At 45.8% G+C, this 23,036-nt stretch overlaps 1 protein-coding gene across 1 annotated transcript; it reads left to right on the forward strand.

Moving 5' to 3' along the window:
• Positions 1–20,493: 20,493 nt before the first annotated feature.
• LOC116901085 lies at positions 20,494–22,813 on the forward strand. Its single transcript, XM_032902648.1, has 3 exons — positions 20,494–20,537; positions 20,591–21,700; positions 22,424–22,813. The coding sequence occupies exons 1-2, from the start codon at positions 20,494–20,496 to the stop codon at positions 21,435–21,437; spliced, it is 891 nt and encodes a 296-aa protein (XP_032758539.1). The 3' UTR covers positions 21,438–21,700; positions 22,424–22,813.
• The last annotated feature ends 223 nt before the right edge of the window (positions 22,814–23,036 follow it).

Below are 23,036 nucleotides of genomic sequence, written 5' to 3' on the forward strand. Positions count from 1 at the left end.
ATGCAAGGTCAAGCAAGAGGCCTATGTACCATTTTGTTTCTCTAGCACAAAAGGTCATGGCCTCCCCCATACAGATCTTCTACTCATGAACTGCCCAATTTGCCCCTGTACACATAAAATGAGATTTTATATTAAGTTCCTGGATATCTTCCTATTTTGAGGTCATAATTCTAATTGTCTAGTTATTTTCATTTGCTTTTCTAAGTAGAACAGAGCCCTTCAGGTTCAGGGAGAGTCAACAAGGGATGTCAGGGAATAAGGAACAATACAGGAGGACAACTTGCTCTGGTTTCCTCATGGCCATGAGTGCACACACTTTACCCCCCAACACACACTAAGATTACTACTACTACAATAATTTAAAAAAGAAACTAAGAGGGGAATAGAGGGACGGTCCAAAGGTTAGAAGCACAGGCTGCACTTGTGGAGGACGCAGGTTTGATTCCCAGCACTCACCTAGCAACACACAACCATCTATAAATTCCAGTCTCCGGGGAATCTAACTCCCTCTGACACGAAGACAAGGCATGCACACTGTACATTAAATACAGTCAGGCAAAAGACTCATACCCAAAAATAAATAAGTCTTAAAATATATGTTTTAAACTCGCAATTGAATCAATGCACAGTCTCAAAGGTTGAAAGGGGTTTTGATAAATCAAACTAAACTGGAGCTGAGGACATAATCAATGGCAAACCACTTTCCTACTGATGAAGTCCTCGCTTGCATGACCCCGTATGGTGACACCACCTGCAATCCCATCAGCAAATTGGAGGCAAACGTATGAGAAGTTTAAGGTTGGGCCAGCAAGACAGTTCATCAGGTAAAAAGTCACTTGTCCCAAGTTTAACCACCTGAGTTCAATCCCCAGGGCCCACGTGGTGGAGAACCAACTCCACAGCTATTCTCTGACTCCCTCACAGAATGGCATTCATGCACACACATGAAATAAGAAACCTTAAAAAAAGAAATTGAAGAAAACCCTCGGTTACACAGAAAGGTCACAAAAGACCTTGTAACAAAAAAGTTCCCCCCTACCAAACAGTGTACAGTAAGAAATCTAAAACTCCAGTTAAAAACACAGCAACTGAGACCAACAGCAACTGAGACCAACCATGAGAGAGAGAACTCTTGCCGACAGAAAGGGTTAGAAAGGGTGAGACAGCCAGAGCAGGTGCTCAGAGTGCACTGTCGGCTCCAGGCTCACAAACCAACCTCAGGAGACGCTGTAAAGAGAAAAACAATGTTCTTATTTATGGAATAAAAACCTCTCAGGAGACAAAGGAAATTATGTACCTTAAAGTTATCTCACAGTGTAGCTTTCTCCAAAAGCCTTCCAACTGTGGTTAGAGGGAGACGGAGGCAGGAAGGCCAAGAAGATGAAGAAGAGTTCAAGGCCAGCCTTACTCAACCCACTGACATCATGTAATAGACACAGAATTCTTTCAATCTCCATAATACCAAATACCTAAGCATAATTTGTTTTCGTTAAGCCATACTGCCATTACATATTCATGAAAGACGGACATTTGAATATGTGCTGCACTGTCTGTAATGAATAACAAGTCCTTCTCCGGACACAGACTCAATCAAACTCAATCAAATCAAATGGAAAGATGTTTTACATTACCAGATTAAAAGAAAATCAACATCCACTATTTAAAAGCCAGCCTCCGTGCTACCACAGACTTCAAGGAACTCATAAGTTTTGCTTGAAATAAAAAGCAGTTGGCCCAGAGAGATGGCCAGTGAGCAAAGTGCTTGTCAACAAGCCTGGCTCTCGAGTTAAATAAAACCCCTAGATTTTTACACAAAACAGATTACCACAGGTTATCTTCTAACCTACTCACACACACTAGCACACACTCACACACACTGACACATGCACGCCACACTCACGCTATGACAGGCAAACACACATACAAAATTAAAAGCTTTGTTCTGTGTTTTTATTTTATGTGTGTGAGAGTGCCTGCATGGGTTTCTTACGCACTATGTACATGCAGTGCCCACAGAGGACGGAAGAGGGTGACCGATCCCTTAGACCTGAGTTACAGGCAGCTGTGAACCACCTGATGTGGGTGATGGAAACCAAACCTGGGTCCTCTGGCAGAAACCACAGCCTGCATGCTAGGGTTAATGGTGTACGCCACTTTACCACTTTTTTATAGTGAGTGCCCACAGCCACTGAACAACCTCTCTCCAGTCCCCGGAAAAACATTAATTGTACAGGAAGTTGTCAGTAATCCTTATTCTCTTCCTTTGGTTTCCTGTTTCCCACAGGAACAAGAAGGAATCGATTTGTAATTTTAAAAAAGATGCTGTTAAGGGGGAAATAAAAAAAAAATCAAAGGTCTTTTTATAAAATAACCAAAAACATGATTTTAAATCTGCACAGTTCCCCATTTTGTTCAAAAATGAAAGCAGAAGTCTTGCTAGGTGTGGTGGGGCTGGCCAGAGAGCAGAGCGTGGGAGCCAGAGGGTAATAGATTTGAGGCCAGCCTGAACTATATAACAGAAAATGTTGAAAATGCAGATGTTGAAGACCTAACCCGGGACTGGCATGCTTGTCCAGCTGGGCAAGGCCTGTGGCTCAAACCCCAGCACTCACCTGGGCACCAAAAATGCTCGCCTTCTCAATCCTTCCTCTTAGGCTTCTGTTCTTAACTCTTTGTTCATGTATTACTTTCTCAGTGAAACTTAACATAACTGAGCTAAAATATAAACACCAGTGTTAGGGATAAAACCTAGTAATACCAGAACACTTACCTAGTATGCACGAAGCCCTGGAATTGATCACAAAGACAAAGACAAACCGACCGACCGACTGACTGACCGACCAACTGACAGACAGAGCAAGCTTGAGTGGAAGGGACTGTGTAGGTGGCGAGGACCAGTTTGAAGGCAGGCTATTTCAGCAACAAGGCTGCCAAAGGTAAAGGCACAGTTGACAGTGAGCAGCCAAGGCCGGGGAGGCTGACTGACAGGGGAGGGGAGGCTGCAGGCCAGGAGGGAATTAGGCTGAGAAGAGAGGGATAAATGGTTGAAAATGTAGAGAGGGCTGGAAAGGGAAGTCATGGAGAGGTCAGAAGACACACAGAAGCCGAGAAAAGGATGAGACTGAACAGGGAGAACCCAATGGCAAGAGGGTAGAGGTCCCTGTTCCAGCAGTTATTCCGGGCCTGAAAAAGTTACTTGCGCATTAAAATGGCTTTATTTCTAAACTGGAAGCAGCTCGAGAGTGGGAAGCACATCTGTCATCATTCAAACCCTCAACTCTTCACTGGAGAATGCAAGTTTAGTTTGCAGGGTGAGAGTTGGTTTTCTTAATTGTTGTTTTGGGGTATTCTGTTTGTTTTTCTCTTTGTATTCTGTGTTCTCAAGACTAGGTCTTTACTATGTAACCCTAGCTGTCCTGGAACGTACTGTATAAACAAGGCTGGCCTCAAAACAATGTTACTCCTCCTGCCTCAGCTTCCCTCACTTTTAATCCCAGCACTTGGGAGGCAGAGGCAGGTAGATCTCTGAGTTTGAGGCCAGCCTGGTCTATAGAGTGAATTCCAGGAGTCAAGATTCTATAAATTTACCAAAGTGGGGTAGCTGAATCCCCTGAGCCTTGGGTTTCAGGCCAAGGTAGCAGTAGAGTAACACCATCTCTCAAAAATAAATAATTAAGTTGAATTCATAAAGCCTGACTAGCCATTCCTCAATGCCACTCTACCTTCTAAGAGATGAAGCAGGACAGGCTTAGGTTACAGTGTATCTTGTGATCTGCTCTTCCACACCTACCTCAGCCAACTTGCAGAACCAAACAGCCTGGGCAAACAGGATGATCTGCTCACCTCTGAGTCTAAAGAATGGTTAATTTCAGTAGGAAGCCTGCTGATCTTCTATGGCACTAACAGAGACCTGAATAAGTTAATACCTTGAATAGTTCCTCATAAAACCTGGATCTATCTAAATCTTTTCTACTTCTCGAAGCATTTTATCCAAAATAAGAGTCTATAAATTTACACAAAACTATAAAAAATGTTGTATCATATGCATTATAAATCCACTATAATCAAAATCATTTGGAATCATGAGATGTATAAATAATTTCCAAGCTCAGCATTTACAACAGTGTCTCCCCAGGCAACCCCAGAGCACGCACAGTTTCTAGGATGTGCGGCTTATGCGCTGCTCATACAACTGGCAGAGGCCATTTCGGACTGACAGGAGGAGCTTCAAATTCCAGTCAGGCAACTGCAGTCACAGTCGCACTGAATCAGGAATATAAGCGTGCCTGCATGTTATTATGGGAAATAGTGGAAAATTTCACAGGCTGACATCCAGAACGTCTGCGGTTCCTTTTCATATTTCTTCCTGCAAAGCAGTTATTAGAGCAGTCGAATTTTTTTAAAACTGGAAATTTCCACTGTTTTTTTTTTAAAGTATCCTTCTTAGATGCAAACTGAAAAAAATGTTCCAAAATTTCAGTATGTCAAGATAATTCAGATAAATAACTGTTTTTTAAATGAAGGGAATAGTAAATAACCTGGGGTCCCCATCACCTCTGAGAGAAGAGAGACATCCAGTGAGGCAGGCAGACACTTAAGGGTACAATAACTTAATAGAATACTACAATGCTACAGACATGTTTTCTCATTAGCATATGCTTCAAGCACTCAAAAGCTGACCTAAGCAGTAGACAGTAAAGTAGAAACCATGAGACAAGACCAGCATGGTGGTGCCCTTAGTCAGAGATGCTCTAGAGGCCCACATAGGTGACAATATCAAGACCAGCAAGATCTCATCAGAGAAAGGTGTGGAGGGTGCATAAGAGTACACATCTCTTTGTAGAAATACATTCTACACATCTGTACAGCCCATATTTTTAGGGCTAGCATACACCTCAGTGGTAGAGCAACTGCCTGGTGTGTGCGTGGTTCCTAGAACTGAACGTTTCCAGCATGAGGAGGAAAGCACGGCGGCCGGGAAGCACAGCTTACTTGGCAGAGTGCAAGGCAGGCATGACGCCTTGGGTTTGAGCCCTAGCAAAGCCAGGCGTGGTGGTTATGCCAGAACTTGGGAGGAGGAGGAAGTAGTCTCCAAATTTAAGGCCAGCCTACAGGACATGCGACTCTCTCCCAAAAAATAAATTGGTGGTGGTTCTGTTTTGTTTGTTTGTTTTCTTGATTTTTTTGTTTTTGTTTTGTTTTTGTTTTTTGGAGCTGGGGACCCAGAACCCAGGGCCTTGCGCTTCCTAGGTAAGCGCTCTACCACTGAGCTAAATCCCCAACCCCTGTTTTCTTGATTTTAAGGGAATGTAAAAATTCTCAAGCAAAACATGGTGCTTCCACTCTGCAGTGGTAGAGGCGGCCCAGAGCCTCACTCCTGGGCAGGATACTGAGAGCCAGTGTGTTAGACCAGCTCCCAGCACCTTTTCATGAGATCACACCAGAACGTGCATGATGCTCTGCAATTTAGTTCATATTAAGTGAGAAAACAGACAAGATTATTTTCGCCCTTTTCATACAAGGCTGGTCCCAGGCTGGTCTCAAATTCTCTAAGTACTGAGGATGACTTTGAACTTCTTCTGACCCTCCTGATTCCTCCCTCTCAGAATGCTGGAATTAAAGCATGTAGCACCAAGCCCTGTTTATACAGTGCTGAGAATCAATCCCAGGGCTTCCCCCTACTTACGCACGCACTCTAACTGGGCTACATCCTGAGCCAGACAAAGACTTATTGATTCATTTATTAAAGGGATAAAAAGATTATGTTCCAGACCAAAACTGACTTTTAACAGTCAAATGCAATAAGAAATAACTTCTGCTTAAGATCGCCGTGGGCTGGGAGATGGCTAAGTAGGCAAAGGCATCTGCAATGAGGTATGAGGACAGAGAGCGTAAATCCTCAGCGGCTACTGAGAAGCCAAGTGCACAGCTGAGTGAAACCCTGCACTCCTGCGGGCAGATGGGAAACAAAGACAAGACCGTCGCGGAAGCTACAAACAGCTAGTCAGGACTGTACAGTGGGAAAGAACAAAGGACCTTGCTTGAAGCAAGGTGGCCTTTGACCTCCACATGCATGTATACATGCACACAGGTACAGATAAACCTTGAACGTTGTTATCTAAGACAAGGCATGATGGTGCACACTTTTAATCCCAGTACTCGGGAGGCAGAGTTATGTGGATCTCTTTGAGGCCAGCTTGGTCTACAGAGCATGACAAACACAGCTGCAAATGAGACCCTGTCTCAAAAAAACAAACAACCTTTGGCTATGTGGTACGCTTGTAATCATAGCACTCAGAATGCTGAGGCAGATGGATCATGACAAGTTCAAGGCTAGCCTAACTACATAAGAAGATGTACACCACCCCCACAAAAGGGCAATAATCTATTATGCTTATATAGCTTTATATCTTATATTTTAATGACTTATTTTTATTTCACTGGTACTTTTGCCTGCATGTGTGTCTGTGTGGGGGTGTCAGATCCCCTAGAACTAGAGTTACAGACAGTTGGGAGCTGCCATTTGAGCTAGGTGAGCATTGCACTAGGTCCTCTGGAAAAACAGCCAGTGCTCCCAACCAATCACTGAGCCAGCCCTGCTTGTTTAACTTTCCAACCATCCACACATAGCCCAGAACTTGAACATATCATACACACCCCTGACTATCAGTTAAAAGCTACCCCACCACTGACTCAAAAGCTACATCAAAACACCCAGCTACTCACTTGTGAAACTTTGGAAGTGGGAACAGTTTTCTATGTCAACTGTCAAGTGCCCTTATAGCATACACCTTCACATGGGAATGGTGCAGGTACCATGAGTCTTGGGTAAGGTCCTCAAGTTTTGCAAAACATTTTTTTCCTGAAACAGAGTTTGTGTAGCCCTGGCTGTCCTGGAATTCCCTCTGTAGATCAGGCTAGCCTCTGTCTCCTGAGTGCTGGGATTAAGGGGATATACCACCTCTACCCAGCTGAGAAAATTCTTTTTTTAAAGGTTTTGTTTTTTTCTTTCTTTTTTTTTTTTTTTTTTCCCGGGGCGGGGGACCGAACCCAGGGCCTTGCGCTTCCCAGGCAAGCGCTCTCCCACTGAGCTAAATCCCCAACCCCTGTTTTTTTTCTTTTAAATATCTGTCCTGTATGTATGTTCTACTTGCATGTATGACTGTGTACTATGTGCATGTGTTTCACTCACATGTATGACTATGTACTATGTGCATAAATGATACCTGCAGACATTAGAGGACAATGGATCTCTTAAAACTGGAGTTAAGGATGTGGGTACTGGAAATGGGAATCAGGCTCTCTACAAGAATAAGAGCCAGGCATGGTGCTGCACTTGGGAGGCAGAGGCAGGCACATCTGAGTTCGAGGCCAGCCTGGTCCACAGAGAGAGTTCAAGACAGCCAGGCTACACAGGGGACACCCTGTCTCAAATAAATAAAAGATAAATAAATAAATAAAATAAAATAAAACCAGGTATTTTTAACTGCTGAGCCATCCCTCAGCCCATAAGTTTATTATTTATCTGTGTATCTGTGTTAAGTATGAACAGTCATGTGATTATCTGAAGAGGCCAAAAGAGGATGTTAGATTCCCAGAGCTGGATGGAGTCAAAGGCAACATGGACACCAGGAGCCAAACTCATCCCCACAAGAGGAGCAAGTATTCTTAACCTTTGAGCCATCTCTGCAGCACTTCACAAAGCACTTCAAACCCCAATGTCTGGGCAGTTAATTTTTTATTGCCATGTAACCTTTAGCCAGCCCCAGAGTCTGTCTAATTGGTCTAAGCCCTTTGGGTCAGCCCCTGGACTGCTCTCTGCTCAATTCTGATCTATCACCAGGGTGGGATGGGAAGACACACTTCAAGATGTGAACTGAAACACTGACTCTGATTTCTCAGATCTTCTGCTGTTAATTTTGTGGATCCTGGAAGATGATCAGGAAGCCTGAAACTGCAGGTTCTGTTTACCTGAGAACGAATCAACAGGATTGAAAGCTACTTGGCAATAATACGGCACAGAGGGGCTCGAGGGGGACTCTGGGGTTGAGACCACTGTTGCTCTTGCAGACAACCTGGGTCTGTTTCCCAGCACCCGCAGTAGCTCACAACCATCTGAAACTCCAATTCCAGGGAACGTGCCCCGGCCTTTTTTAGCTTCTGCCAATACTGCATGCACTCATACATATCGAAGTTGATTCAATAAATAAACTACATGGATGACTCCCAAGAAAAAATACCCAAAGTTAAACTGGGCCTCCACACATGCTGTGTGTGTGTGTGTGTGTGTGTGTGTGTGTGTGCGCGCGCGCGTGTGTGTGTGTGTGCGCGAGTGCGTGCGTGCGCGCGCGCGCGCTCTCTCGCTCATGAAGGAAAAAAACAAAGAGAATTCACTGAAGGTGAAAGGAATTTTAAATTAAAACAGAATGAGATTTCCACTACACATCCACCAGAATGGCTACAGCTTAACAAGTATTAATATCAGGTACTGGTGAGGATGTAAGAGTGGAACAGTCTCATGGTTTCTTAATAGCTGAACACACATTTGCCATAAGATCAACAATTCTACCTCCCAAAACCTAAAGCTCTGTGTTCTCACTCAAACTCATCCTCGAATGTCTACGGTAGCATTATTCGTAACAGCCAACAGGTGGGTCCAATACACTGGTGTCTGAATGGTGACTGGGTAAGGCCATATACACGCAGTACTTGGCAATCGACAGAACTGGTCTGTGGAAAGGTACGGCTCTCTCACTCACAGTGCCAATCTAAACAAGGTAGGCTGGCACAACCTGGGCTGAGGGTGCCGCTTGGAGGCACAGCTCTTGCCTGTTGGCATCCTGTGTTCGACCACCACCAGCAATCCCAGCACAAAGGTATTATGAAGGGGCAAAGCTGGACTGAGACAGCAAAATCCACCCAGGTAGCACACCCGCAATCCAAGCGCTCTGAGAGCGAAGCAGGAGGATCTGGAACTCCAAAGCAGTCAGTCTAGTCACACAGCAAAGTTCTGGCCCAGTTTAAGATGCACAGTAACAGCCTGGCATGGTGGCACACGCCTTTAATCCCAGCAGAGGCATGTGGATCTCTGTGAGTTTGAGGCCAGCCTGGTCTACAGAGTGAGGCCAGGAAGCCAGGGCTGTTACGCAGAAAAAAAAAATCCTGTGTAACTTTAATTTAAAAAAAAAAAAAAAAGAAAAGAAAATCAATTTTAATGATGGTATAACCTCTCCTTTAGCCTATCACCCACCAGAGGTAGTGGAAAAGAAAAGATACAGGAAGCGGACCTGTTTGGAAAGGTTCTTTGGAGTAACTCCTGTCTGTGTTGTCTGGAAATTGGCAGTTCAGTTCACATGTTAGCAGCAGCAGCTCCATCCACTTCATGGACACAGCAGCAGTCCAGTTCGGTAGAGTCGGGACAGCAAACACAAATCAGCAGTGATGGCACTACCTAGCAGAGACAGCGAGGGCTTAGCCTCGGCTGAAGTCAGCAGGACGGACCAGGAGGAACGCCAGAAGTTCTCTCCTTCAGAAGCAAAAAAAGAGATTAGCAAAGATTCGAGACCTACAGCATTGCATAGCTAGCTCTACCAGCTCAGCTGGTGTCCTTGTCCCTGAGTCTTATTTAGAGCCTCTAAACATCCTGTGCCCTCCACCTGCATCCGCCTCAGCTGACATCACTCTGCCAATCAGCCTGAGTCCGAGGAAGCAGCAAGAAACCGCAGCACACCACCAGATTTTTGGTTTCTCTCTATGGAGTCTCGACAAATGCAGCTCAACTGCGCACAGTGTAAGGTGGACCGATATGTGTGTGTTGTTAGCAAAGAATCCTTCATCACGTGTCCTTTCGTGTGCCTGCTTTAGCAGAACGTCTTTTTTCCTGTGTCTGTTTTAGCTAAACAGTCCTTCAAGAGTCTGCCTTAGTTTTGTTTTTTTTTCACCTGTGTCCACTTCAGGAAAACACCCCTTTATGCGTTTTGCCCCATAACTGAATTCACAAAGAACCCTTAAGTTTTACTTCAACCCCATCTCAAAAAAAAAAAAAAAAAAAAAAAAAAAAAAAAAAAAACAAAAAAAAAAAACAGCAAGGTCCAATCTCACTGTTGCTCAGATTGGTAGAGTTGAAGAGAAATGACAATACAGTATTCAATCCTACAAACTACATAAAAGCAAATAAGAAAAGTGAGCCTAATGGGATGATCATAAAGTGTTGGGTAAGTACAGACTTACAGACAGACACACAGACACACACACACACACACATAAGCAAAACTGGAGTTTTATTAAATAAGCGAGGTATGGTGGCTCATGCCTGTAATACAGCAGTCAAGAGGTTAAGACAGGAGCACACCACTTCCAGGCAGGCCAGCCTAGGCGATACAGAGCTCTGGGATTCTTTTATATTAGCATTGATAAACAGACGGAAGATAGATAGATAGATAGATAGATAGATAGACAGACAGACAGACAGACAGACAGACAGACAAAACAAACTATTTTAATCACTTTTTTATTGTCTGTTTTAGTTTTTTTGGCAGGGAGGGTGTTTTGAGACAGAAGGTATCACATAGCCTGGGTTAGCCTCAAACTTGCTATACAGGATAACCTTGAACTCCTGATCCTCCACCTAGGAGCTGAGATTACAACTTTTCATCACCACCTAACAGGTGCTTATAATCACATTTTTAAAAATAAAGAACACAGGGGCTGGAGAGATGGCTCAGCGGTTAAGAGCACTGAATGCTCTTCCAGAGGTCCTGAGTTCAATTCCCAGCAACCACATGGTGGCTCACAACCATCTGTAATGGGATCTGATGCCCTCTTCTGGTGCGTCTGAAGACAGTGACAGTACAGTGTACTCACATACATAATAAATAAATCTTTAGAAAGAGAAAGAGAAAGAGAGAGAAGCTGCCTGTAGTGACCCACTCCTGACAAGGCTTCACCTCCCAAATGTAAAAATAAAGAACTCAACAAGTAATGACAGAAGTCTTTAATCCCAGCACTCAGGAGACAGTGGAAGGCAGCTCACTACGAATTGAACACCAAAAAGGGAGAGGGAGAGAGGCAGAGGGGAGAGGAACTTGCTGGGTATGGTAGAGCTGGTTTGTGGGAAGAGAATCTCCAAAAGTTCAAGACCAGTTGGGCACGGTGGTACATGGTGGTGCATGGTGGTACATGGTGGTGCATGGTGATGCATGGTGATGCATGGTGATGCATGGTGGTGCATGGTGGTGCATGGTGGTACAGCTGATTATAATCATGTTTTTAAAAGTAAATAGGCAATGGCAGTAGAAGTCTTTAATTCCAGAACTCGGGAGGCAGAGGCAGGGGGGTCTGAGTACAAGTTCAAGGCCAGCCTGGTCTGTATAGCAAGGGCTACATAGAGAAAACTTGTCTCAAGCCCCAGCCCCTCACCCCAGGAAAAAAAAAAAAAAAAAAAAAAAGGTTCAAGACCAGCCTGGCCTACACGAATGAATTCCTGGTCAACCAACCAAGACACACACACACGCACACAAGTTCATGGGAGGGAAGGTATAATATCTCACATACCATTGCCTATTAAATAGGGGATCAAGTAACCCAGACTACCCTAAAAGTCACTATGTAGCCAAGGAAGACCTGGAATTTCTGATCTTCTTGCTTCTACCTCCCAAACACTGGGATAAAAGTGCCACTATAATCTGTTTAGTTCTGGGAACTGAACTCTGTGCCTTGGGAATGCTGGGCGCTTTATAACTACATCCCCAACTCCATTCTAAAAAATATATGAAATGCAAAAGAACCTCTTAAAAAAAGACACTTTGAAAGAATAAATGTGGAAGATTTAGCCTTTCTAATTTCGAGACACTAACTAGACTGAGAGTTTGGCATGGTAATACACCAGCTCTCAGGAGCCTGAGGCATGAGGATTTTGAGTTCAAGGCCAGCTTGATCTACATGACAAGTTCCACTGCAGGCATGTGGAAGCTTGTGTGTGCGCCTGTCTCTGTGTCTGTCTCTCTGTCTCTCTCTCTCTCTCTCTCTCTCTCTCTCTCTCTCTCTCTCTCTCTCTCTGTGTGTGTGTGTGTGTGTGTGTGTGTGTGTGTGTGTGTGTGTGTGCGTGTGTGTGTGTATTCATGTATATGAACTCATAAAGAGGAACAGAAGAGTACAACGGTCCAGCAAAAATGGCCTGGAGCTGGACTTGCAGGAGCTGTCAGTCACAGGAGTCAAAGCTGAAAACCAAGCTCAGGCACTGTGGAGAGCAGCGCCTTCTCTCCGCCCTCGGCTTCGGAGGTCAGGGGCCCTCAGCTCAGCTTTCCTTCCTACTTGTTAGGATTGGGTTTGTTTTGTTTGTCAAAGCAGGATTTTAATCCACAACCTACACTTGTTTCACATTTTGATGATCCTCCTGCCTGAGCCTCTCAAATGCAGGGCTTACAGGCATGAACCTCCATACCAGACCTGGGAAACTACTTCCCACCTTTACACAGCCTCATCTACTACGGCAAAGTCCCTAAGGCCAGACCAGACCCTGAGCTCCATCTCAGTAATTCCTAATGTGATGAGTTTGTAAAACGTGGTAATACTCTGTCTGTCTGTCTGTCTGTCTGTCTGTCCTGGGAAAGAACACCACTGACCCTCCAAGGTAGGCAAGATGTGGGGAGTTGTCCTCTGGTGGAATTTGACTTTCCCAGTTGCTGTCAAACAGGTTCCAACAGCAGGGGAGATGTGGGCTGGGAAGAGAGAGGGCTGTGTCACTAAAACACAACTACCAGCAGGATGTATTGGTCAGGCAAGCAGATCAAGGCCAGCCTGGTCTGCAGTTCCAGGGCTACAAAGACCCTGTCAGAAAAACAAAAACAAAAACAAAGCCCTGCAACTAGTCAAATAAAAGAGGAAAAAAAGCAGTGGCTCATAAACCCAGCACTGGGGTTCTCTGCTACACAGCAATAAACTCCTGCTCTGGGTACAAAAGATCCTCCCACATCCCTGTCTCCCACACTGGACAGCACACACCTCGGACGTCCACAGGTTCCAGGGGACATCTTCAGAGTGAGTCAGCACTGAGGACTGTGGCTGCATTTACATCATCCCATCTGACAGAAGAGCTGAAGTGAGGAGTTGGTGTGCACATGTAATCCCCGCATTTGGGAGGCAGAGGCAGGAGGATCACAAGATGGAAATCCACCTACTCTACATAGCAAGTACCAGACCTTACAAGACCCTGTCCGAAATATAAAAAATAAAAACAGGAAGCTTGGCAGGGTGTCCCTATGCCGTGTCATGGGGACGACTCAGGTACACAGTAGTCTTGAAAGCAACAACTAACTGCCCCGGAGAGAAACAGCCAGAAGCATACAAAGTACTGAACTCCTCACTGCCAGATGCCTCAAAGTAACAGAGGATACTGCTCAGACCGCAGAAGGGGGAAAAACACTTGGGGCTTTCTTACATGTATCTTTTTCAGTTGTTTTGAAACTGAGGAAGGGATCCTGCTGCTCTTCCAATAGCAGTTAACTTCCATTATAAAAATGTCAGTTTGAAACAGATTATGAGAAACAATTGTTCTTAAGTGAAATAATTTAGTCTTGGGTTTCAGTTAAACAGTGCTCACCCTGAAAGCTCCCCTTTCCCACCGATGCCTTTCTCTCCCTCTCCAGGCTTTCTCCTCGATTGTATTGAAGCTCTCAGATGCCAGAGAGGAGGAACAATACCACAACACAGCTGCAGGCTTCCTGCCTGCCCGCCAGTCATTATTCTCAAAACCAGAGGACTTTCAAACGCTGCCTGGGTTGCTTTGAAATTCCCTCTTTCAGATTTCCCTCCTTCATGGACCATCTCCTGAAAAGAATGGCCTCAAAAATGTCTTGGTGCACCAACGAAAATTCTAAGCAAATGGAAAGTCGCCGGCCTTGGGTATGATGGGCTAGCTACAAACGGCTTGGTAAAAAGCCAGTCAAATGTACATAACAGGAGAGAAAGCATACTCCTGACTAAGCACAGGACAGGCTTTTTCTCAAGGACCTATCAAACCAGTTCTGGGGGGAAAACAAACTTACATCAAAATCGCAACATTAAACACTGAAATATCACCATCAAGTTTAAAAAGGGGAAACTACCCCGTGTGTCTCAAACTATGAAAAGGCCAAGACGCCCCTTCTTTAGACATTTTACACCAGAATGAAAGACAGCATCTTAAGTTTCCGAGAACAGACCAGATTACCAGCAATCGCCTGACAACCTGGACTCTCATTTCCTCTGATCACATTTTGAATGCAGAACACTCAGTAAATTCTTACCAGATTGCTGAGCTATCCCAACGAAGAGACTCAAACAGAGGTGGTTAATTATCTCCCCAGCAGACCATGGGGGTTTTGTTGTTGTTTTGTTTTGTTTTGTTTGCCCTTTATCCAAAAGCATCAAAAATGGAAGACCCGTAAGTAACAACTTGTCAAACTGGTAAAGTAAACACAATTTCCCAAGATATCTTATACTGACAGAAAAACAAAGGGACCAACACCATCTAGTGATTCCTTACTCTAATACAAGATAAAGTAACTGGTCCCCTGAAGTGTATAGTGCAGTGGGATTCAACCTACACAATTAACACTCAACCCAGCATCAGGTTTGCCCACCTGAGGCCAGGGAAGACTGCTGGAGCCCTTGCCGTCCATCATCCATACACGCACTCAGACTCAGCTGTGCAGCCTGGGCCAGGATTCCCTTCCCACCATTCTATGGGTAACCGAGAATTCAGTATTAGAGTTGACGATTTATCCCTCACTAACTAAGGAAATCAGACCTCTTGACAGAACAGCAGTATAGAATCGTCAACCAAAAAGTCATACCTCTTCTTGAATCCATCAACACAAATATTAGCAGAGAAGAAAAGCAGAACACAGATAACAAATTGGGGCAGGTCAGATACCCGTTCATTTGCTGTAAGAACATTTTTTTTCAAGATACATTTTGTCAGTCAGGTGAGAGTCCTGCCTGTAGTCCACATGACTACGGTCTGGTTAGTGAACTACGCCTTTATTACCGCCCATGGTAAACTGACCTAGACAGCAATTCCTACCAAGCTAAATGAACGCTGACCAATGGCAACTCCATTTGCTGACTAAGAAGATTATCTGGTGTGCCGTGAGCTAGCCTCACTCACTGCTGCCGAGCATCTTCTGGTCACTTTCCTATCCCTTAACTTCCCAACAGATAGGCAAGGAAAGGTGATTAAATCAAGTCAATTCCACCATTTGTTGGGGGATTGAGAACAGGTTAGAGCTGTGAATAAAATATAGTCTTGCCCAAAAGAATCCCCAGAGACCCCGTCAGGACAATGGGTACATATTTACCTAGCATTACCTAAGAATCCCCCCAGGTCCACAGAGGCCCTCCTCCACACTGCCCATTTCCCCTCCTAGAATGCACTCAACATGAGAGTCACCGTCTTTTTGCTGCAGCACCCCACCTCACAACTCCCTGTAACCAAAACAGTCACATCCTTTCAATTACCACGAGAGAAAGCGAACATCGGCTCCAGTGCTAATGTGTGGCTCCCAGAGCTCTAGCCGGTCAGTACAGCAAAGAGGCTACACCATGCTACTGTGTATATATCGTAGCTCAGACCCAGCTGGTGCAGAGATCCCTTGCTCAATGGACAACAGGCAACAAGAACAACTCTTGTTTTTCCAATCCCAGGAAGCCTCAGCTGAGTAAGGAAGGTATTAAATGTGGCCAATTTGCTATGTAGACAAACTGCCACTGGAGGCAATAGTCATTCTAAACTTGAAACAAATTAAAAGTTTCAAAAGTATATCCTCTGGCAGACAATTAAAATTATAGAGTTTTAAAATGCAAGGAGAAACCCTAAAGCATTTACATCAACAACCAATTAGAGACAGGACAGCGGCATTTGGGTTTCCTTGTTTCATACCCTATTACCCAAACTCAAAGACACTGAAATTGTTCTCCAACAGTAGTCTCAACTTAAGAGAACTACTGTACAATCATACCACTATGGCACAGAAGACCAGACAGTGATATGCTGGATGTCTGTGCAGGTGCAGACTTTCAAGGGTGTACTCCATGAATGACATGCAGGGACCTAACTCGGGTTGGTAGGTTGTCCAAACATCTTTAGCCACTGAGCCAGGACTCTAGGCCAAGACTGGATTCTGTAAATTTTTTTTTCATTAGTAGAAAGAATATCCCTGACATGCTGACATGGTAAGAAACTACTATTTCAATGAGTCAAAATGGGCTTCCTGGCACATGACCCCACAGGCAGGCGCACGCGCACACACACACACACACACACACACACACACACACACACACACATTCTCTCTCTCTCTCTCTCTCACCTCACCCCACCCCACCCCACACCAAGCACATTAAAAAAAAAGTTGTTGGGACTGGAGAGTTGGCTCAGTGGTTAGAAGAACATTTGTTGCTCTCTCTTGCAAAATTCCTAAGTTCATTTCCCAGCTCCCACTTTGTAGCTCACAATCATCTGTAACTCCAGTTCCATGGGATCAAGCACCTTCTTCTGACCTCAACAGACACTATGGTACATGTACACACATAGAAACAAAAAGATCCATACACATAAAGTAATAAAGTAATTCAAAAATAATTAAGTTGTCATTTTACTCCATTTCGTGGGAGGCAGATACAAGAGAGGCACTTCCGGTTCATGCCAGCCTGGTCTACAGTGAGTTACAGGACAGTCAGGACTATACGGTAAGAGCAAATCTCAGAAATAAAAAAAAAAAATGAAAATAAAAAACATGAGTCAAGAATGCATTAGTAGGGGGTTGGGGATTTAGCTCAGTGGTAGAGCGCTTGCCTAGGAAGCGCAAGGCCCTGGGTTCGGTCCCCAGCTCCGAAAAAAAGAACAAAAAAAAAAAAAAGAATGCATTAGTAGGGCTGGAGAGATAGATGGCTCAGCAGTTAAGAGCGCTAGCTGCTCTTCCAGGAGTCCTGAGTTTAGTCCCAGCACCCACATGTGGTTGTTCAAGACCATCTATAAAGGGAGCTGACGCCCTCTTAAGCAATCATCTCAAAAGAGCATTTTCTTCACCATCTCCCAGAAAGAGGATCCCAGGCCGCACAGCGCGCTCCCTCCTTAATAAATGAGTTCCTATTTACTAAGAGGGTGGAGGTGCCCTACAGAAATTTTTATACCAGGGGAAAATACAACCTAAAATCACTTTTGAAGCATAATAATAAATTTAACTAGGGGTGTGAATCAGTAGTACAGCTCTCAAAACAAAATGTAGACATGGGGCTGGGGAAATAGCTCAGAGGTTAAGAGCACCGGCTGCTCTCACAGAGGATTCAGGAATCTAAGCAACCACATGGCAGCTCACAACTGTCTATAACTCCAGTCCCAGGGGTCTAGAAGCCTCCTCAGGCACCAAGCACACATACGGTGCACGGACGTATATGCAGGCAAACACCTATACACATAAAATTACAGAAAAGGAACGTGTTTTGTTAAAGTCAGAGATGATTTACCATGATCCCTGATAGCCTAGCTCTCCTGTCAGGCTAGTGCTCTCTTCTAAGATCATTCCCTAATGTACAAGCATGGACGAGACTGTGGAGGCCAAAAGACAGCATGATCCCCAGAACTGAAGTCACAGGTGGGTGAGCTGCCTTGTGGGTGCTGGGAAGAGAACAAAAGTCCTCCTGAGGACCAGTAAGTTCTCCTAACCACTAAGTCGCCTCTCCTGCTCCTGCTCAATCCTTGGAATGAACTGTTAAGTATTTTTATATATTATTTATTTTATTTTACGTATATGACTGTTCTCTCTGTGTATGTATGTGCAGCATGTGTAGGAGCCTGGGGAAGACAGGTAAGGGCACTGGATGCCACAGGACTCAGGTTTTAATAGGTTGTGACCCGCCATGAGAGTACTGAGAACCAAACCTGGGTCCTCTCTCTGAAAAAGCTGCAAGGGCTCAACCTCTGAGCCATCCCAACTCCCCTGTAGTAATTTTTAAAACCAGTCTAGCAAAACAAAGTGGAACAGGCCTACATTCTCTCTCACGCAAGAAACTGAAGCAGGAGGCTGCGCTCAATCAAGGCCAACCTAGATGCTAAGCTAATTAACTTAATGATTCAGAGACTGACAAAAAGTAATAAATTATCCTGAGGTGTCATACACCTCTAATCCCAGCACCTCAAGGGTGAGGCGGCCAGATCATGAGTTCAAGACTAACCAGAAATATAAGCTCCAGATTCTACAATAGCCTGAGCAATGAGACCATTTCAAAACACCTAAGACAGGAGCTGGAGAGATGGCTTGGTGGAGAGAGAACTTGCTACATGTTCAGGGGGGTCAGGGTTCAAATCTCACCATATACATGGCAGCTCACTGCCTGTAACTCAGTTCCAAGGAATCTCTTCTGGCCTCCACAGGCAGGGGCACGGATGTGGTGCACCAACCAACGAACATGCAAACACCCATCCGTGCAGATTTGGGGGGCTGGATATATAGTTCAGTGGTTAAGAGCACTGGCTGGTTGTGCAGAGCACCTCCGTTTGATTCCCAACACCCTCACGGTGGCTCACAAACACGTTGTTTGCTTTATTTTCATTTTTTGAAATGGGTTTTCTGTTTTTCGCTGGCTATCCTGGAATTCATTCTGTAGACCAGGCTGGCTTCAAAGCTGCTTCTGCCTCCAGAATCCTGAGATTAAAGGCATACTACACTATGCCCTACTCACAAAGCATCCTTCACTCCAGTTCCAGGGATGTGACACCGTTCCTCATCTGACCTTCCCCCCCCCCCGGAGCTGGGGACCGAACCCAGGGCCTTGCGGTTGCTAGGCAAGCGCTCTACCACTGAGCCAAATCCCCAACCCCCTCATCTGACCTTTTAAGCAGTAAGAGTGCACATGACGCACATACATATAGGCAAAATGCTCACACATTTAAAAATAATCTTAAAAGAAAAAAAGACAATCTTGACTATATGCTGAAGTTTGTGTTTTGAAGACCTCTTTAAAGGATGTTTCCTGATAGAAACATCCTCCGTAACTGCTTACAATTAGAGCCTCCCGTTTTGCCTAGAGTCCCCCAACTCTAAAATATACTTCTTTCTAAATGCCGAAAGCTGTCGTTCGCCTGCTTTGTTTTTTTAATGCTGATTGGACAATTAAGTCTTTCTATCAACATATAAAATACCCCATAATTTGGGATCACAGGCAGTTTAGATTACTGCTAATTTAAATTCAGAACCGGAAGCTACCTCCAGCGACACCGGAGCTACAGTGGTTGGTATCACTTTACCTGTTACAAACAGAGGCTTCATCTTACAAGGAAGCCTCAGGGTTCTACATCCCACAGACTATTATTTCTTTAAGGGTTTTAACACAGCAAACAGCAGAAGCACTAAATTCAAGAGCCTAACAACTATCAAGCTTAAATCAGTGCCAGATGGGTGCCTGATGTTCACAGAGGCCAGAAGGGGGCGACCGATTCCCTGGAACTGGCACTAAAGATGGTTGCAGGAAGCTGGGAGTCAATTCCAGGTCCTCTGGTAGAGCAGCAATCAGTGCTCTTAAGCACTGAGCCACCTCTCCAGCTCCTACAAGTTTTAAAAAGCAAAACGAAGAAAACACTACCCACCCCCTCCTTGTTCCTGCTCTCAGTGTACAGCAGCTGGGGTTTGTTTCTAATGAAAATACTCAAGTCTTAAGTCCCAAAGCCAAACTTACTCCAAGAAATGCTAACCGTCGTTGCCTCAGAGAGGGTTTCGAGTGGAAGAGATTCCTTTTTCTGTGTTTTCATACCTTTTCAGTTGGGTGTCAGATGTGGAAAAACCCATCCTGAATAACTGATTGTCATTTAACTTTTTAAAAGAACGAACCTCTCACAAACTCAGAGGTTTGCACTGCCATGTTAATCCACAGCAGTATTTGCTGAAGATCTGAACCCATACACCCTTGGCTCCAGCACCAACCTGCAGAAACAAATGCTAAGGCTTTGACATTGCAGAGATCAGCCAACCGATCGGAGGGCCGGCGTTTAAATCTCAGGCCACAGAAACCCTGATACAGGACCTCTCATCTTATTCGGTCCACCTTGCCCTGCAGCAGATAGGGGATTGGCTCTCCTTCCTGGTCCTTTTTTTTTTTTTTTTTTTTTTAACCTCACAAACTTAATTACAAAAAACAAGTTGGCTTTGAAGCGCTACTTAGAAACTGCAAAAAAGGGAAGTCTTCGCATTTGGGAGGGGGAAAAAAGTTTCTCGACTTCAAGACACTTTCCAATCTTCCGGGTCATACAGTGTGGAGTCCTGGGCTCCTGCTCCGTGGGTCTAAGATGCCCTGGCCTCTCCAGGCTGCTCTTCTGGTTAACTTTTCCACCCTAGACACCCTCAAGCTGCCTAGGAAGTAGCACTGCCTCCCACTTCTCTCGCAGGCTGTGCGGCTCGGGTTCATTTAAACTATTGCAAACAGAATCAATGAACGAACCTAGACTGGGAATTTCGTAAGATGAAAGCGACCACGGTGAGAGCGGATACCAGACCGCAGAGCCCGTATCCACGCCGCACAGAGGGGAGACCCCACACTCATCCCATACAGACAGCAGAGCCTGCATCCACGCTACACACCTCAAACTCCTCATCCGCAAAGCACCCACCCTAGACACATCGAGGACCCCGCATCCACCCGGGTCCTCGCCCCACACAGACCGCAGACCTCGCACTCATACCTCACATCTCCGCTCACCCGGCGCACACCAGCACACACCTCTCGCACACCGCACTCATCTTACCCGCCCTGCATCCACCCTGCAGACCCCGCACTCACCCTGCATCCACCTCACACACCTGGCAGACTCAGGAGCCACGCCACATACCTGGCACATCCCAGACTCCACATCCATTCCACACACCCGGCACACACCACAGACCCCGCTCTCACCACGCACACACCCGCGCTCACCCCGCGCGCACAGCAGACTCCGTGTCCGCCGCGCCCGCTCACAGCGGAGCCGCAGCTCCTGCCGGAGGAGCCGCCCGCGTCCGCCCCGCCGGGCGGCGCCGGCGGGAAGAGGAGGCTACGCTGAGCTTCTCCGACCCGAGATTCGCCGGGGGTTGCTCCAGCAGCAGAGGCCGCGGCCGCGAACTCCTCGCGACCCTGCACGGGCCCCGGAGCCCAGCGGCGCCCGCCCGATCCCGGTCGCCTGCGCCGCGCGTTGCTGGCGACCCCAAGACCCCCGCCTCAGGCCATGCCTCCGGCCTCGCCTGCTGCTCGCCGCTGCCTTTCTCTCCACTCACCGCTCGCCGCCATCTTCCCCAACGCTGTTCTCGATCGGAAACTCACAGCTCAGCCCCGGCCGCCGACACCGACTCCGCCGAGGCCGCCGCCGGCGCTCTGAGGAGCTGAGGCAGCCGCCGCTAAAGCCGCGGCGCGGGGGCCGCCGGGATTTGTAGTCCCGCGGCCACGCCCAGCACTACGGGTCCCAGGGGGCCCTGCGCGAGGCAAGGGGCGTGGTCGCAAGGCCTGGGTTGCCACCAGCTTACCCATCCCCTGGAGCTAAAGCGGGCGTCCAGCGTTCGATTTCCCGTGTGCCTGTCTCCATCCTGGAATTCCTGACCTCTATGGAGTGTTCATTGTGCGCCAAGCACCGTTCCTCAAGACCAATAGCTGAGGGGGCGTCATCCTTACTTTTCAGACGAGCAAACTGAGGCCCGAGGTAGGATCCCTGCTAAGTCACTGACTTGAAAGGGTTTTGGGTCACAAGATGTTCAGTCCTCAATGTGGTCTCTGAGTATCGGGATTGAAACCAGAGAACAGCTTGCGTTACAGTGGGGAGAATTGAGAGACACCACCTTAACCAAGTGCGTCTTAAACTTGGTGCCAAAAGAAGTGGCTCAAACTGTCACCCCATGCCTCCTTAAAGGATGCGGTGCATAGAGCAGAAAGCTACCAAGGTAATGTACTTGCTAACGCAAACCAAAATAAGTGACCTGAATCTAACGGAATAGGAAGATACAAAAACAAACGCAGAACGTGCAGCATTCTACAGAACCAGCCTCTACCAAGATAGCAAACTGTAGCAAGTGAAGCCAATCCCAGTGACCCCATGCCTCCGAGGGTAGAAACAGAAGAAACAAAACTTTAAAGCCAACCCGGGGTGGGGACAGGTTTGACCAAAATAAATAAGGTCAAAGTCAAAGGCAATAAACGTAGACCAGGCTAGCCTCCAACTCAAAAACCCAGCTGCCTCTTCCTCCCTCGTGCTAGATTAGAGGCATGCAGTAGCATCCCGGGCTTTTGGATAATTCTTATATAAAAAGAACTTGGAAAGGAATCTGGAGATAGTGGGATAAAATAGATGTCTTGAGGCACAACTGTATAAAATGTGTTCGGTGTGAATAAGATTAACTCTATCCTAACTCTCTGCTGTTACCTCCAGGATTTCCCACCTGCACGATGGCAGTTCCTGCTTCACTGTTCTGCAAGTGTCCACTCTTCACCCATGGAGTTAGTCACACAGCAGCCAAGTCCCAAGCCGGGTCTGGTGATGCACACCCTACGCGCAGGAAGCAAAGGCAGGCAGATCTCAGTTCCAGGCCATCCAGGGGTACATAGGGAAATCCTATCTTAAAATTCATAATAGAGGGGCTAGAGAGATGGCTCACTGGTTAAGAGCACTGACTGCTCTTCCAGAGGTCCTGAGTTCAAATCCCAGCAACCACATGGTGGCTCACAACCATCTGTAATGAGATCTGATGCCCTCTTCTTGTGTGTCTGAAGACAGCTACAGTGTACTCATATACAATAAATAAATAAAATCTTTAATAAAAATTCATGGGGTTGGGGATTTAGCTCAGTGGTAGAGCGCTTGCCTAGGAAGCGCAAGGCCCTGGGTTCAGTCCCCAGCTCCGAAAAAAAAAAAAAAAAAAAATATTCATAATAGTAATAATAAGTCTAAGTGTAACAAAAGTACATTAAAATAATTATTGATTCAAGTGCAATATTATACTGAAATGTATTCAGACATATGCATAATATTTATATATGTATAT

This window comes from Rattus rattus, chromosome 5, assembly GCF_011064425.1.
Source record: "Rattus rattus isolate New Zealand chromosome 5, Rrattus_CSIRO_v1, whole genome shotgun sequence".
Classification (NCBI taxonomy): Eukaryota; Metazoa; Chordata; class Mammalia; order Rodentia; family Muridae; genus Rattus; species Rattus rattus.

Bases quoted from the DNA above. Each gene is read 5' to 3' on its own strand.
- LOC116901085 (XM_032902648.1), top strand. From the start codon at position 20,494: ATGAAAGCGACCACGGTGAGAGCGGATACCAGACCGCAGAGCCC. The intron at 20,538-20,590 runs GTATCCACGCCG...TACAGACAGCAG, and splicing joins GATACCAGACCGCAGAGCCC to AGCCTGCATCCACGCTACAC.